Raw genomic sequence first — 17768 nt, 5'->3', positions numbered from 1 at the left:
ATGACATATAGATACCTCCCCTGCCACTCTCAAGCAGCAATAGTAGCAGACAGTGATGTGTACAGAATGGATGACATATAGATACCTCCCCTGCCCTGTTAGCTGTAGAGAAGGTTTGGGGATATACACAAAAGATATTCTGATTTCCCTCAAAATGGTTTATTTACTTCATTTGAATACATTTTGAGGGCCTCCATGGTGGCAGGGGGATTCAAGTCTCAGTGCTATCAGCCTATCACAGCCACTCTGGCATAAATTCAATCTTTGGCCAGGGAAATAACCTACCTCTCCTGTCTCATTTCCTGCACCTCTCAGCAGTGTATTTCATCGATCTGCCTGTTCTCTCCCCATTGTGTCTCTGGTGAGTCCTCTCACACCCCCACACCTCTGGCCTACACCCCAGTTCTTATATGTATAAATAAAATAAACCTTTAAAGAATAAATACATTTTGTTTCTCCTTCATGCAATTATTAACCATCAATTACACACTGGGCACAAAAGTTAGGTAACAGAAATAGCGATCATCTTCACAGTAGTATAAAGCTAGCCAGCTGGACACTACCCTCTCCCTACATCTCCACTGGCCACCCTCCCCTGGCTTTCCTCACATTCAGCAAGGATGCACCTTTCCAAAGGCAAACCCTACTGCATATTCCACAAACTCTTAAGAAAAAAACACAAACTTTTTTTTTTTAAGATTTATGTATGCACACAGAACTGGGGTACAGGCCAGAGGTACAGGGACAATGAGAGGATTCACAAGAGACAGAGTAGGGAGCAGAACAGGACAACTGATGAAGTACACTGCTGAGGGGAGCAGCGGGCGGGTCAGGAGAGGTCTGCCACGCCATGTGAGTCACCTCTGGGGCAGGGATCGAACTCATGCTGAAGTGGCTTTAGCTTCTTAGTGCTGCGTTTACCCACTGCACCACCAGGGAGGGCCAAAGACACAAACTTTTAACATGATCCTCGAGGCCCTGCAGGGTCTAGACTCTGACAGCTCCTCCAGCTTTGCCTCACACTGCTCTTCTGTCAGCCTGCTCGCCACGCTTCTGCCACTAAGTCCCTCATCATCACCCTCTTCCTTCCCTCTCCAGGACCTTTGCACGTGTGTTCCCTCTGTCTGTAATTCTCCTTCTCACCCCATCACCCCCATTGCCTAACTGGCTCCTAGTCATCATTAAGTTCTCAGCTTAAATTTACTACTTCCTCAAAGAGACCATTCCTAAATTGCTTTACTCCTACACACATGCGTACGCACACACAATGTCTTTCTTTAAACCATAATCTTTTCCTCAGCAGCACTTGCCTCAACTTCTAATTACACACTACTTAGCATGACTATTTTATTAAGTCTACTTCCCTCCGCCAGACACTAAAGTCTATGGTGGCAGAGACCATGTCTGTTTGTATTCAGGGCACTGGCAGCACCTAACACAGTACCTGCTACATAATAAGCATCAATGCACATCAACAAGTGTAAGGTTAAAAGATCACTATGACATTACACGCTATGGTAGAGACAACCAAGATCTGCCAGGGGATCTGGTCAGGGCATTAATTCTGGCAGCCTCGTGTTTTGAATTATCTCCTGACACTTCTTGCTACAATTTCTTCCATCTGGGATACAATGTTCTCATTGTTGGAAAAGACCATGACAGAATTTTCTCTTGCTCTTTTATATATGACTCTCCTCGTCCATCATCTTTATTAATATTTTATTGCTACTACTAAAGTAACTATTCTTATCATCATATCCCCCCTTACATTGCCAATTTCTCAGTTTCTGTTAAATCTTTTTAGCCTGTAGAGTCACTCACTTCCCTTCTTTGGTGCCTCACCATCAAGATGAAGACAAAGAGGGTCAGAGGAAGAGTATTTAAGGGCCTGGAGGGACTTTGAAATATCTGACGCAGTAGCACTCAAACTTCAATGTGCATAAGAATTCCATGAGCTGCATATGAAAAATTAAGTCTTAGGCGCCATACTAGAGATTTCGATTTAGCAAGTCTACAAAAGAGATGTGACCCTGTACACCGCCTGACTCAGAACCATGCAGTACATTACACAGGTCAGTGATGCCCATGGCAGCCCCTTAGGGGCCACCACAGAGGGTGAGAGGGCAGCCATAAGCAACCGTTCCTGGTTCCCTATTCCAGCTTCATCTTGAGCAGCAATATCTATATTTGTCATCTAATTGTGCCTCCATAGAGGATTTCATCCAGAAAGGCATCTACTGATTAGAAAAATGAAAGGTTGGTAAAAACTGGTATCCAGCCTTCTTATAATATAAATGAGAAAATTGAGGTCCTTGATCCTCAGTCAGTTGGTGGCAGTCAATGGTGGACATGCCAAGCACCTCCCTACCTCATGGGTAGAAAGACAACAGAGGTCCTCCCTTCTGTATCAGCTAGGAATCCTGTAAACAATTATATAGGAAAATGGTGGTTGTGGCTACACCACATTTTACCAGAACACACAGTCGAAGACAGCAAAGGGATGGGGAGGGTTGGTATATGCTGCTCATCTATCTGTCTTTTTCATGCAGCTGCTTTAGCTTTTCTCTATGATAATCCTATGAAGAGCTACCCATCCTTTATGGAAGGACTCTGCCTTACTCCTCCTCTGCTCACCCTGCTAGCCAGTTAATTCTTCATCGACTGACCTTTCCTGGGAGCCAATTCTTTCATGTGTTATTATAAGATAACGAAATGCCTGCTGTTAACCTCCCAAAGTTTATATTAGGGATCTCCCACAGATGTGCTTCCAGAGTGCCTCCTGCTTCTTTTTGTCCAAGCACCTAATGCTGTAAAATAGTAGTCTGGCTGTTGTCACATTTTTCTCTAGACTCTAGACTCCTAGGACTGTGGGTCTTGAGAATCCCTGTGTCCTAGCACCATGGCTGCATAGAGGAATATAACAGAAATGGCAGCTGAATAAGTGGACGGAGGAGTGGCCAACATGAACCCCTGCCACCACTCTCAAAAGCCCCCGTGAAACTGGTCCTCATGTTCCCTGATGAAACTCTACCCTCTACTGACTGCACACAGGGCAAACTCCATCATTTGAATGTGATGAATCATCTTAATGAATGAATGTCACCAGGATCACCCCTTCAGTCATCAGGGGTGCCCATGTGTTCTTCTCCATGAAACTCTTGCTAATCTCAATGCCATTTTCTTCTTTCCCCCTTCGAGCTCTGCCCACCCTACACACACACACACACACACACACACACACACACACGCATGCACCAGATGCTAGACAAATTTAAAACCCAAAAAGTATTTACTTTGAATGAAAGCTCACTTCTTTTCCAAAGTTTTCAGAAAAAAAATACTTTATTGCTCTCTATATTCTCCATTTTAAAACATTATCCAATTTCTTTAAACTTAAAAATATTTTCCTACATCATTACAATCCATTTCTTTTTCTCTGCAATGTTCAGACTGTCTCTCAACTACACACTCCCCTTCTCCTTCCTCACCTTTAGTAACTGGTAAACAATGCCACTGCCAGGCTTTTCTTTCCATTTTGTTGCCAAGTATATCACTCCTTTAGTGCCCAAATTTCCCAGGTTCTTGTGAGTCTCTAGATCTAATTTAGAAATCATTACTCTTACTTCCCATAGCCATTCTCACTCTTTTTTCTTTTTTTTTTTATCTTCTATTATTGTCTAAGGCAAGATCTGTTCCATACCTCTCTACAAATCTGGCAGCTCATCGTATCTGGACATGGGGCTGAATAACTTCAATCTCTGCCTCCATCTTCCCAGTGTCTACTTCCCTGTTTATCTCCTTCTCTCTTACATAAAGATACTTGTGATAAGATTACCAGGATGATCTCATCTGCAGATCATTAACAATTATGTTTGCAAGGACCCTTTTTCCAAGTAAGGTCACATCCATAATTTCCAGTGAACATGATCAATTTTTTGTGGAGCCGCCATTCAAAACATGACAACAGAGTGTAGTATAATCTCAGTGGTTTTTCAAATGAATATTGTATATAAAGGAAAAAGGAGAAAAGAAAGCAAAGTTGATTCACAAGTTTAGTGTCTACAATGTATTTTGATCTGGGGAGTAGTGGAATAAAGAGCAATTTCTGTGTTTTCTTTATATCCTTTAATTTTTGTTAATTTTCTACCCACAGCAGATAGATGATACACCACTTTAAAATGGTTAGAGGACGGCAGACCTCTCCTGACCACCCACTGCTCCCCTCAGCAGTGTACTTCATCTAACTGCCTGTTCTGCTCCCCGCTCTGCCTCTGGTGAATCCGCTCACCTCCCATGTTCCTCTCACCTGTACCCCAGTTCTGTATGCATAAATAAATATTTTTTAAAATTGTTTAAATGTTTATAGGAAATAACCATTGAGATTATCCTCATAAATCTAAAGTAAAATGCCCCTGTAACAGATATGAGTAAGTAGGTAGTCAACAATAAGTGGTTGATTTTGATTGAAAATTGCTACTAGAGTATTTGTTTGGCTTGGTATAGACAATTTCTAGATTCTGATTAAAACCAAATTGACTCACTATAATATTATGATCTTTACAGTTTTTAAATTTTAAGAGCTTAAGAAGACTTTACATTATTAAAGTTGTGTTGTGACATTCACAAGGCCTTTGTGGTTTAAGTTTGGGGTTCTTTTGCAAAAGAAATTCTAGATCTCCTTCCTCCCTATGATAACTGAGTAGAAATACATAAACTTATTTTTTTAAGAGAGACAGAATCAGACTTTAAATGTTACATAGAAATTGGTGTGGTTTTTTTTTGTAGAAAAACAGCCAAATTTAATTACATATATGTTGTAAATATGCATAAATGCAGATTTACAGTAAAGGCAGTGTGGCAACATGAGACTCTATATCATGAGCTAAGGAATAAGATAGAAGCCTAGGCTTCCCGGAGAGAAGCGAGGAAAGAACATGATGAAGAGAGGTCACTTATATGAAACTGGTGTGTTTTTAACTTCCATGTTATCCAAGATAAGTAGATCCTAGTTCATAAGGGTGATGTTTTGGTGAGCAGCTCTGATGGGCTTCGGTTCAGAGCCAAGGAAGAACCAAACTACATTAAGTAATAAAAATGAAATATAAGAGGCCCCAGTTACTTAGGAAAGGGGATGGGGGCAATTCGGGGAGAGATTTAAAAGGCCAGCACAAGAGAAAGAGAAATTTGGGGAAGAGGACTATTACAATGGAATTTTCCATTGTTTGATATGGGGTATGTGAAATAAACCACATCATTTTTATCCCCAGTCCAAAATCTTCAGTCAACTCTACCTTGTTCTCTATGCTTTTAAGAGGAGGGGTGGGGGGTAGGGGGATGGTTTGAGGGAGCCCTAAGAAAAATAAAAGGGAGCAGCTCACATCTGGGTTACATAAAGTTAAGAAATTAGGAGATGCCACTGAAAAACCCATGTGCAGGATTTTGAAAGTGTTATAATTTCCTGTTATTTCAAGATGCACTTAATTTGGAGAAATGGTCACCATTTAGAAATTCAACACTTAAAACCTGAATTTATGCAATACAGTAATTGATTACAATGGAAAATAAATTATAGGAACTATAACAATGTCACAGCTCACGTATAGAAACCAGCCTATTGGCAAATAGACCCTTCCATATGCAAAGCTAAAACACTGAAACAACCCAAGAAATGATGAAGCCAAAATTTAAGAAACTGAAATTAATTTACTGAGGGTGAAACTATTTTTGAAACACTTGCACTGTAAGCTAGCAGCATGAGTTAAAAAATAATTTTTTTAACCACTTCGTTCAAAACATCAAGATTACTCTCATTAACTTGTTTTTCGGTCACTGTTATTTAAGCACGTAACAGTGTGTTCTACTAACATTCCATCCCAGGACCTGGGGGTGACCCACATGGCGCAGCAGACCTCTCCTGACACACCCCCTACTCCGTTCAGCAGTGAACTTCATTAGTAGGCCTGTACTGCTCCCCACTCTGTCTCTGGTAAGCCTCTCACTGCCCCTCACTTCTGGCTTATACCCCAGTTCTGTATGTGTAAATAAATCTTTTTAAAAACCAAGCTTTTTGCCTCAAATTTTCCCTTCAAGTATGCAGGCTGCTTCATATAGACCCTAAATAACTGTTCACTAGGCCTAATGGTACTATCACAACATATAAGGCAGGAAAATGTCTTAGAAAGTTAGTGCTCGGTTCTAGTTTTAGCCACTCCATTGCCAGTCCACAGGCCCTATAAAGATGAAGCAACTCAATGCTTGAATTGATCATTCTACTGCAGAACCTCTCATGTCCCCTTCCCACACTTTTAAGAGGCACAGACACACAAAGTGTGATCCAGCTCCAGACACATGAGTTACAATAATGTTTGGAATTTTGGGTTGCAGGTGTTCAAGTAGTAAAAACAAGGACACATTTAATAAAGTAATAATCCACTCTTACCCAGGATTGACATTTTGGATCAAATAACGCCATACAAAAATTCCCCCGCTCTTACTTATTCTCAAGAATTCAACAACAAATGATAGTCTCTCGACCATTAGTCCACATAACTCAAATTTGGCAGGATGCAGAAGATGGGAAGGATTCCTTCACAGCTGCCCAAAGGATCTGCTAGCCATACTTCTGAATTACTGCCCAAGTTTTCTCTAGGAACTCTGAGACCGAAACTAATGTATAGAATTTGCATGTGAGTGCTATAAAGTTAGTAGTTATAATTTAAAACTTATATTCAAACTGTTTCAAGTTATTGATGTCTGGGGATTTACATGTGTCATTAAAATCATTCTCTAAAGCAGAACATTTTAGAGTTCTTTCCATATTGTGCTATGATTAAGAAAAAATAAACTTGGAACTTGGTTGCAGTGATCTGACAGCCAAGCAGGATACATCCATGTTTGATGGAACTGAGCCCTCCCAAGTCTGCTCACAATTCCACCCTGGACTCTCTGGTGAAGGGAATAGTCAATGGGTGGAGTAATGATGTTTCCATTGCTAATGGCTTCATCCAGGAAACACAGTATCCCTCCCTTATCCAGTTTTGTCTTCCTGGTTTCAGTGACCCAACTGCAGTCCAAAAATATTACATGTAATAAGATGTATATATACATCTTATACATATATAAGATGAGAAAGAAAAAAGTCACATAACTTTTATTATAGTATAAATTATTGCTATAATTTTTCTATTTTATTAGTTTGTAAAATTATTTTCTAATTTTTCTACTTTATTTAATCTCCTGTTATGCCTAATTTGTAAATAAAAAAGATAGTATACATACTACCTGGGTTTGGTACTCTCTGCACTGGGTGTCTTGGGAATATCTCCCATGGATAAGGGAGATGTCACAAAAACCCATTATCACAGAAATGGGTAATTCTATAGTTTAGAAAGATCCCCAAATGATATTTGAAAATTAAAAACAGACAATATCAAACAATAGGGAAATGGTAATATGAATTATGAGATATGGACTCAGTGAAATTTTGTGCAGCCCCTAAAAATTGTATGTCTAAAGACCACATAAAGATACTAAAAAAAAAAATCTGTAATAATGTAAAGTGAGTGTAAACAGGATATACATAACTATAATTACAGGATCTGGACATGAAAAAGACAAAAAGAAAATTCAAGAAAGCACTAAAAAATAATTACTCTTGGGTAACAGAAGTGTAAATATTACTTTCTTCCTTCTCCTTTCTCTTAGTTTCCAAATTTCTCTTAATTGAAATATGATAACTTTATATGGAAAAATCTATATGCTAAAGAAAAAAATGAAAGAAAAGGTTTTATCCTAATATCTACTGGAAGTCATCATTTAATCAACCTGGAAAGGTTGATTTAACAAAGGGAAAGTTCCCACCTATTGAAAGTATACTTTTTTACATTATTATGCAGAATCTAAGAATAACAGACTTGAATACTACAGAGACAATATTCTGCAATAATGGAAGAAAACACTTGCTTCTGTCTTTAAATACACAGCATTTCCAAAAGAAGACTGATGGAATGGCTTAAGATATTTAAGCAAAATTTATCAGTGCTGGGGAAAGTAGAAACTGTTGCACAAAAATCAGGAACAATTTGAAATCTACAGGTATCAGGAAAACATCCTGACTTAAAGATGAGTTACTGCACTGAATATCTGAACTCAACTTATTCCAGTGCACAAGTATAATTTCAGAAGATAGGACAATAAAAACATTAACAAAAAATGATGCTGACTTACATTAGTGAAAAATGACACAGAATCATAAGTTGAATCAGGGCAGTGTTTAGTTTCTTTTCTACTCAGCTCTTTTGCCAGTAATTAGTTTTTGCACAAGGCAAAGCCATCCAATAGGAGAAGTTGTCAGCCACAAAGGTTAAGTTACATGGGTAATTTTAGCCTCGTTCGAAAAAGTTCTATTCACTGCATGCAAAAAAAAAAAAAAAATGCCCTTCTTTTAAAAAAAAAAAAAGTAAATTAAATTTCAGTAACTTTGTTTTCAGGTTATGTTTATTGGAGTAAATTTGGTTTGCATCTTTGTATCTGCTCTTGGGGATACAGATTCAAATCTTTACAAATGTATGCTATCAGACCATGCCCACCACCAGTGCTCCAATAATCTTCCACCATGTTCCACTGGGTCCCTGCCCGCCCTCCCTCCCATCCCCAAGCCCTCCCCTTCTGGATGCCTCAGTTCTATAACAACCTATTTTATCTAACCAAGCATATACAGAATAATCATTATTTCAAAATTCTCAGTCCAGTGCAGCAGAACAAAGCCAAAGAACAAAGTCTGAAGACAGAGGGCTGCAATGTGCACTGACAGCAACAGCCCTGGGCAGGAACCCAAGCCCAGTTATCAGCCACTCTAGAAGCTGAGTTCCTTCCCAACACTCACTAGACTCCCCAATAAGAAATGTTGAAAATAGTATGCCTACCTAAATCAAAGCAAAGAAAACCACAATTAACTAAGGATATAAATAGGTACAACTCTCAAGATAAAATGACAATAGCAAATCATTATATATCAATTATCACTCAATGTAAATTAACTGAACTTACCAATCAAAAATTACAGAGTGACTAGTTGGATCAGAAACAAAACCCAACTTTCAGTTGCCTCCAGGATACCCACTTGAACTCTAAAGATAAACATAGGCTCAAAGTGAATGGCTGGAAAACAATCCTACCAGAAAAGGGAACCCAAAGAAACCCAGGAACAACCATATTTAGAGTACATAAAATCAACTGTTTGATTAAAAAGAGAGAGAGAGAGAGAAGACTAGAGAAGGACATTATATAATTATTAAGAGAGATTAATACATCAGGAAGACATAATGCCCATCAATATATACCTACCAAATGAAAGAACAACAAAATATATAACAAGTATTACCAAGACTATAAAAAGGACATTGGCTTTGTCAGTTTCTTTGTTTCGTTTCTCTGTGTTCCACATATGAGTGAAATCATCTGATGTTTGTCTTTTCTCTCTGGCTTAGTTCACTTAGCATAACCTCCTCTAATTCCATCCATGTTGTCACTAGTGAAAGGAGTTCATCCTTTTCTTTTTTAATCACTCAATAGTATTCCATTATGTCTATGTATCAAATCTTAATCTAGTCAACTGTCACTGAGCATTTAGGTTGTAGAAACACAAATACAACAAGCAAGTAGGGGACTTCAATGCCCTACTTACATCAGTGGACAGATCACCCAGACAGAAAGTCAATGGGAATGTAGACTGGTACAATCCCTATGGGAAAAAATCTGGGCTGGGATGTCTCAAAATACTAATCCATATGATCCAGAATTTCTGCTCCTTAATATTTATCAAAAACTTCAAAAACATGTGTTTAAAAGGATCTATGCATTTGTATATTCATTGCAGTGCTGGTTATAATAGCCAATAGCTATTGGTTGTCACAGATTTAACCAGCATATTTTTCATAGTGTGGGTTAACAAGTTCAGGAAACAACCTAAATGCTTAGTGACAGATGATTAGGCTAAGAAGAGATGGTACATAGACATGATGGAATATTATTTAGCTATCAAAAAGAGAAAAGGATGAACTCTTTTCACTGTGACATGGATGGAATTAGAGGAGGTTATGTTAAGTGAACTAAGCCAGAGAGAAAAGACAAACATCAGATGATTTCACTCATACTTGGAACACAGAGAAACAAAACAAAGAAAGTAAACCCAAACAAAGTCCAGAAATGGCTGAGGAATCGATGTTGATAGAAGGGAGAGTGGGACAGGGACAAAGTGGGGAAGGGGGTCCCAGTGACATGTGATAAAGGGTGCCCTTGGGTGGGTGGGGAAAATATCAAAGAGGAAAAATTAAATCTTGAATTTCTGAAAGAAAAGCATAGCATAATAATTACTAATTGACCAAGTGTTTGGCTAAAAACGTGAATTTTACTACATATGTAATTATTCCTTTGTAAGAAAATTTATAGTGTGAATAAATGCTGTTTATGCCATATTAAAAATTAATGGAGTTCTCTTCCTTGTCTGTCCTTTAAAATCACAGAAATATAGGCATAAAGCTACAGATATGGGTAAAGAGGTGGCTTCAACTAGAGACTCTTGACTCTACATATATGGTCTTAAAAACTTTAAAACCATCAAAACCTCACTTTCGAGACCCTCATTTAACTGCTCTGCTGTGTCATGGGGCGCTGATGGAGAGTGCACCCCAAATGAGAAGCACCAATTAGATCACCTTAGCAGGAACTTTCGGAGTCTGTCTCAAGTCCCTCACCTGCTTACTTGTTTCTACTATGGCCAAGGATGTTAGCAAGATTCAAGGAAGCTTCCTTTGGTGAAATAGTAGAGTAGCTATTGGTAGTCACAGATTGAGCAGCAGATTGTTCAGAGTGTGGATTAACAATATACATTTCCTATAGAGTGGTAACATTCATTTCTATAATATGAAAAATCTTGCTACTCCTATTACTGTAAAAACTAAAGTTACCAAAAGATTTTATCAGACTAATGCAACACATATTTCTTAGGTGTTTTCACGTATTATAACAGATTGCACATGCAGAAGATTGATCCTGATTGGAAAAGAATATGAGTAACAAAACCAAAAAAAAAAAAATGAATTGAAAAGGCAAGTTATAAAGAAAGAATTTTATTTTTCTAATTATCTGTGGTTTAAGTGTATAATGTCAGCATACAAAGTGGCTTAGGTTTACAATGTTAGGAATGTAGAAGAGTAAAGTGCCAGGCCCTGAAAGTGTATGTGTGTTTATTTACATATATGTTAACACAGAAATTAAATATATATTATGTAATCATGTTTATATTATGTAACCATGCAAAACTGTTTCAATACAAAATACACAGTGAAGACATATCAAACCTCAAAGGCCACTTTAGAAATTACTTCACAAATAAGTGGAAGTCTAATTTAGGCTCTTACTTGCCATGGAAACCTGGCCTTAATCTCTCCAATTCTAAAACAGGGGCACCATTATTCACATTTTGGGGCTTTAGAGTAGTTAAATGTAGAAGCACTGGCAGTTGCACAACATATATGTATTAAGTATGAACATAAATGCCCAGCCTCTCACTTCTGACCCCAGGAGAAGGGAGTCCTGAGCCCATAAGAAAAATAAACATTAAAAAAAATGAACACTGAAGTAAAATATATATGAATAAATAAATTATTTAAAATGGAGGAAAAACAAAAAAGAAATTGCTTAACAGAGCACAGTGATCCCTTACAGGGACCCAGGTTTTCTGACAGGTGCTTTCTGCCCACGGTTTTAACAGCTGCCTCCTCCCCAGAGCTGACCGTGACTCCAGCCTAGCTTAGCCCATGGAGATCACAAGTCCAAGATCTTCTTCCTGGAGCACACAAGAGATGCCACAAATTTCTGGTTGTGCCCATGCCAAGTGACACCCACTCCACCTAAAACCTGGTCTCCGGGCCCTCCCTGGTGGCGCAGCGGGTTAAAGCACAGCACAGGGAGGCTTAAGCCACTTCCGCATGGGTTCGATTCCCGCCTGCCCTGGAGGTGATCCACATGGCGAGGCAGACCTCTCCTGGCCCGCCCGCTGCTCCCCCCAGCAGTGTACTTCGTAGATCTGCCTGTTCTGCTCCCCGCTCTGTCTCTGGGGGATCCTCTCACCCTCCACATCTCTGGCCTGTACCCCAGTTCTGTACGAATGAATAAATCTTTAAAAAAAAAAAAAACCTGTTTTCCCCTGGCCCTCTCTAGGCTTTTTACTCTCTCCCTGGATTATCACCGACAGTTGCCAAGGATAGATCCCCAAAACATGTTCTCAAAATTTTCCATTAACAGTGGCATGGAGACAAGCATACATTTACCACTATCTTAGATCACATTCCCTAAAAGCAGGTTCTGAGAGAGGGTTTGCATGCAAGTGGTTCATTAGGAAAGTGCTTCTTGGAGAAAGGGATAAGGGAGATAAGAGCAATGTTCTTTCATACTTGAGCACTACCAGTCACTGGTTCCAGCAGCCCAAGAGCCTCAGGCTAAGCAAAGCGGGAGGTGCAAGTCTTTACAAGCAACACACAGGGGAGCTGGGAGTGAGCACAGAAGACAATGGGGATCTTGAAAGAGTCCCAGAAGCTTCCTCTCCAACCACTAACTCTAAATAAGGATTTAAGCATTCCCTGGGCTCTCAGGTCTGAGTACATTTGATTTCTCCAATGTCTCAAGATCTAAAAAGTGAAAACTCAGTCTGAATACATTTTGCAGTAACCACCACCCTAGCTATTATTGGCTTATGCAGTTGGGCAAAATTAGGTAGATAAAGTTCCTCTGATAGTTGCCTGTTCAGCAAGAATTCTTCTTTCTGGTCAGTTTGAAAATTCAGCAGACACTGTGCTATATTCACGGGGTACAAACATGGTCAAGAGAGATGATTCCTGCCTTAGAGAAGCTTACGGTACTGGGGAATCTTACAAATGGAAAATGTTGCCTGATTCTTCCTGGATCCTAAACAATGCTCCGTTATCAATGATATGTGCTTCTTCCTTCAATTTTACAGGATCAGCAATGATACTTTTTTTTTAAGATTTATTTATTTATGCATATAGAACTGGGGTGCAGGGGCAGTGAGAGGGTTCACCAGAAACAGAGTGGGGAGCAGAACAGGTAGATCAACAGAAATACACTGCTGAGGGGAGCAGCAGGCAAGCCAGGAGAGGTCTGATGCGCTATGTGGGTCACCTCCGGGGCCGGGGATTGAACTGGCACTGAAGTGGCTGTGCCCAGCTTGCAGTGCTGCGTGCTAACCCATTGTGCCACTAGGGAGAGCCAACAATAATACTTTTCAATATATCATGCCATATTGAATTACAGAGAGATGCTATCTCATAAGAAATCAACAAAGCTAAACAAAAACAAAAAATAATACTAATACTACTTCTCATAATAATGACAATGATTGCTAACATAAATAGCTAGAATAATGTCATGCAGTTCTTGAATATCTAAATTACTGGATTAATGCCACAGCCTTCAGATAGAGGCCCCAATATCTGTTACTGTCCAGATGTTGCAAAAAATTTAACTAGAAACTAGAGAGACATTAAAAGATATGCTAGGGCCATTAGTTCACACTCATCATGTAAATGTACATGTTTTAAAAATACTTTGTTCTTAAAGGAATTACTATTATTCCCTAAAGATTATTACATGTTCTTTAGGGAAAAGACACATTTTATTAATGTCTCATATACCCAGTCTGAACAGCAAGGCCTGAGAAAGTCACGATAAGCAGCACTTGAGCTCAAAGCCACATACCACATTAGTTTACAGAATCACAGAATGCAGGAACTTACCTCAGACCACACTTATGCAGGGTCAAATTCACACAGAAGTCTCTCAGAGCAAAACCCATGCTTTTGCACACCATATTATAGTAGTAACAATTCAAAAAATTCTAACATTGGAAATGAATCAAATGGCTTTAGGCATCTTTATGGTTTATCCATGTCACACCAGGATCACACTTTGAGGTTATCTGTCTTTACAGTTATAGTTTCACATCAAAATCATTTTTATTCATTATGCATCCAAAATCATTTTCTGAAACAAGTCAGTAAAAGAAAACAGTGTGTAGTCGTTGTATTATTAGTGATCAGTAAGCTTTTTTGCTGTGAAAGAGATTAACTACTTTAATCTTGCCAGCAATTTTCTAGATTTCATAGCTTTTCCTAGTACCTTTATAATTTCTGGGAATTTTCCATCCTATATGACTCATTTATTTTTTAAATTTCCCTTTTAAAACTATATTCTACATAATATTCAAACTCTTCAAAATCATCATTCAGTGTGACTGACTGACAGATTAAAGTAAGTTATTTACAAATTTATTTTGCTTATCAGCAAAAACAGGACAAAGAGAGGAAGAATCAATAGAATAAAAGGTTTGAAATTTACCTCTGCTAAGTTTTCAGGAGATGTTTTTGCTAATGTTTGTGTGTAAATACATGTCTCAATATATTTCAGATTTAAGAATCATTCCTGTAAGCATTCCTTTATTCATAGATGAATTTAAAAGCAATAAAAATTCATATTGTGGTAAGTAACATAAATTTATTATATCATTTATATATTAAATTCAACTATCAAGTGAATACAAAGTTTGTATCACTATCACTTGATACAGTAATGTATCAAAGTCTCTCTAGTATCATTCCCCAGAAATTAGCAAATTAAATAATTCAAATATTTCTGAAATATCTAACTCATACAAATATAACATATGCCAATTCCAGAAATGAAAAATGACAAAAATACCTGTATTCCACAAAAGAGACACCAAAGGAATTTAAAGTAAGAATTAAGAGGGGGCCCTCACTGGTAGCATAGCGGGTTAAAGCACAGTACTAAGAAGCTAAAGCCTTCAGCATGAGTTCAATCCCTGCCCTGGGGGTGACCGACCTGGAATGGCAGACCTCTCTTGACCCACCCACTGATCCCCTCAGCAGTGTACTTAGTCAATCTGTTCTGCTCCCCACTCTGTTTCTGGTGAAGCCTCTCACCACTCCCACACTTCTGGCCTGTACCCCAGTTCTGTATGCATAAATAAATAAATCCTTAAAAAAAAAAAGTTAAGAGAGAAGTACAATCATTTGCTGAACACAACAAAGAATCCCAGAGACAGAATAGACTTATGTTTCCATTTTTAATTGAAGGGAGAAAGAAATGTATATTTATGTAATCTAAGGAAAAATAATCACCAATGTCAAGACTAGTTTTGAGGTCCCAGAAATCCTAAAAATTACCCACAAAATGTATTTCTTACTTGCTGTCGATGAGCACTTCAGATTTCCGATTATTCACTTGATTATCAGTCTTGTGCCGAAGCTAAAAATCAAAGTGTTTGTGAAAAAAAAATTAATCAGACTTTGTGTGCATAAAGAGGGACACTGAAAATACTTTGAGTTCATCTGCTTTGACAGCATCAATCACCCAAAATAAGAACCTATGCTTACTGTGGACCAAAATCCATATGTTGGAAATCTGAATCAAGACACTTCATAAAACCCCAGCCTGGGTATCACCAGTGGAACAAGTCTAGGCATGTGCTCTTCTTTCCTTACAAACTCTTTGCTTCTAAGAAGATAACATGCTCTTTACTCTGCAGCATAATTGCAAAGAAGCCATACATGAATGGTGATATCTTCCATAAAGATGACTAGGAGCTTCCATTTCTCTCACATATGTGCTCAATACTCTACTGGAACATCATTCATTCTGTTTTAGGATTTCTTTGACGTCAAGAAATTGCTAGTAACAATATGTATTTCTATTCTCCAGAAATTCTAATTGTTAACAGTGATCTTATGAAATGCTGAGCATTTAAAACAAAAATCAAAATACAAACCAAAGCACATTTGTTGTGGATTTGTGTCCTTATGCCCAAGTGACCTTATTTCTTACTGTATATTTCAATGTAAACATCTTAAATTGCTTAGACGAACCCAAATGTTATGAACCCTCTACTAAATTCATAATTGGTATCATTCATTTTCCACATGAACTAGAAATATCAGATAGAAATAGACAACAGTGGAGATAAGGCATTATTTCAACCAATTAGCCCAAATGTGTAGATGAATGGGATATTATCAGGCAAGATTAAACTTTGATTTCAAAGATTATAATCATCAGGATCAGTGTGCTTTTTCCCCTTTTCAAAAATATTTAAAGTACTATATCAACAACCTAATATATAAAATGTGTCCACCAATCCTTCCCTTTTCAACATCCTTCCCAAACCCATCCCAATTTTTCTGTTATTCTATACCCAGTGTAGACAATTCCACTAATTGCCAGGTATAAGTTCATGATAATACCAGAAAAATATGAAAGCACAGGAAATTAGCATCTGTAACATGAGAAGCATTTTTATAACTTAAGTAGAGGATTTATATTGTCGGTCCATCACTGGCATGCAACTTCAGCCCACCAAAAGAACGATGGAAATGGAAAGATTATTCTGCGTGCATAATTTGATAAGCATGATGGTTATGTCTATTTGCTCCTCAATATATACATGCCATATTTTTCCATTGTGCTCTGTGCATGGGGAAACTAATCCATATGGTCCTTTACTCTGGTTTCTGGTTGGCCATGGCCAATAAGTGGTGCAGGAAGAACAGAAGACCCAAAGGGAGTAAATGAAACATTTATTCCCTAGCTTCCTTCCAGTTGTGGAAGCAGTGAATAGAATTCCTATGCAGATATCCCTGACTGATGTGTGGCTCCCAACTGTACCTCCAGGTCTGCGAATCACTTCTGTCCTTTGCCATTCCAGGCCTAGAAGTGTCTTGCCACCCAAGACATTCCTTTTCTCATCCCCTTTATTCTTCTTTCTTCACTCTCCCCCCTTTTCAGGGTAACATCTTTCTCCTGCCAAGATGCTGACTGATAATGATATCTGATCGTTGGACTAGCACACAGTACCAAAAAATGAATGCATACTCAAGCATTAACCATGGTAAAGACAATAGGAGATTAGTATTTACTCATATCTACACCTGACCTAATAAAGAGTCCCCTAAATTAACTAGCAGGGCATCACAGGAAAGAACCCATCAACTCATCCCCTGAAAACTGAGCCCTCTGAGCCTCAAGGTGGACCCAATTCCACTTCTGCTCAGGCTTTTTGCCAAGGGGGCTTGAAATTTGACTGATGGAGTCTGGGAAGACTAGAAATGGCAGTCTCATCCAGATTGACTCTTTTTGACATTTTCTACGTATAAAGAGAGATGAAGGTTAAGACAAGAACTGCACCAGGATAAAGAGTGAGGCAACCAACATTGAGTGTATACCCTGGTAAGCCAGGCTCTGTACCAGGTGCTTTATACAGAGCATATCTTTTGTCCTCCCAACAGTACTAATGTTATTGGCTTCATTATACAGAGAGAGGAAAGTTCAAAGAAATTGTTTGTCTCAATCACACTGCTAGAACAGGAAAGGATAAGACATTAAGACATCTCTATCTAAAGCCATTTCTTTCTACCCTACCAATTACTCTTCTAAGAAATGTGACTACAATGAATGAGACCCTTAAAGTCATAGTGTAGCAACTCATGAGTATACTTCCCTGAAAGATGAATAATGAAGAAGTCACACATTTGCTCCAGAGATGTTCTACTGAAATTCACTGTTAAAAGTTCCTATCCGATGGAGCTGGAAAAGATCATGCTGAGTGAGATAAGCCAGAAAGAGAAAGAAAAATACCGGATGGTTTCACTCATAGCAGGAGTATAATGGACCAGGCG

General features: G+C 38.4%; 1 protein-coding gene across 3 annotated transcripts in view; it reads right to left on the bottom strand.

The window, feature by feature from the left end:
• ATP8B4 (ATPase, class I, type 8B, member 4) overlaps nucleotides 1-17768 on the bottom strand; it is a 223415-nt gene that overhangs the window by 144245 nt on the left and 61402 nt on the right. For all 3 annotated transcript variants that reach the window (XM_012728821.1, XM_012728823.1, XM_012728824.1), the window contains exon 6: nucleotides 15284-15345. In XM_012728821.1, coding sequence (XP_012584275.1) covers nucleotides 15284-15345 — 62 coding nt within the window. The remainder of the gene's footprint in view (nucleotides 1-15283; nucleotides 15346-17768) is intronic.

Source organism: Condylura cristata, unplaced genomic scaffold, assembly GCF_000260355.1.
Source record: "Condylura cristata isolate star-nosed mole 26May11 unplaced genomic scaffold, ConCri1.0 scaffold00023, whole genome shotgun sequence".
In the NCBI taxonomy this organism is placed as follows: domain Eukaryota; kingdom Metazoa; phylum Chordata; class Mammalia; order Eulipotyphla; family Talpidae; genus Condylura; species Condylura cristata.
Note: the sequence above shows the minus strand (reverse complement) of the source record. Positions and strands in the feature narration are given on the sequence as shown.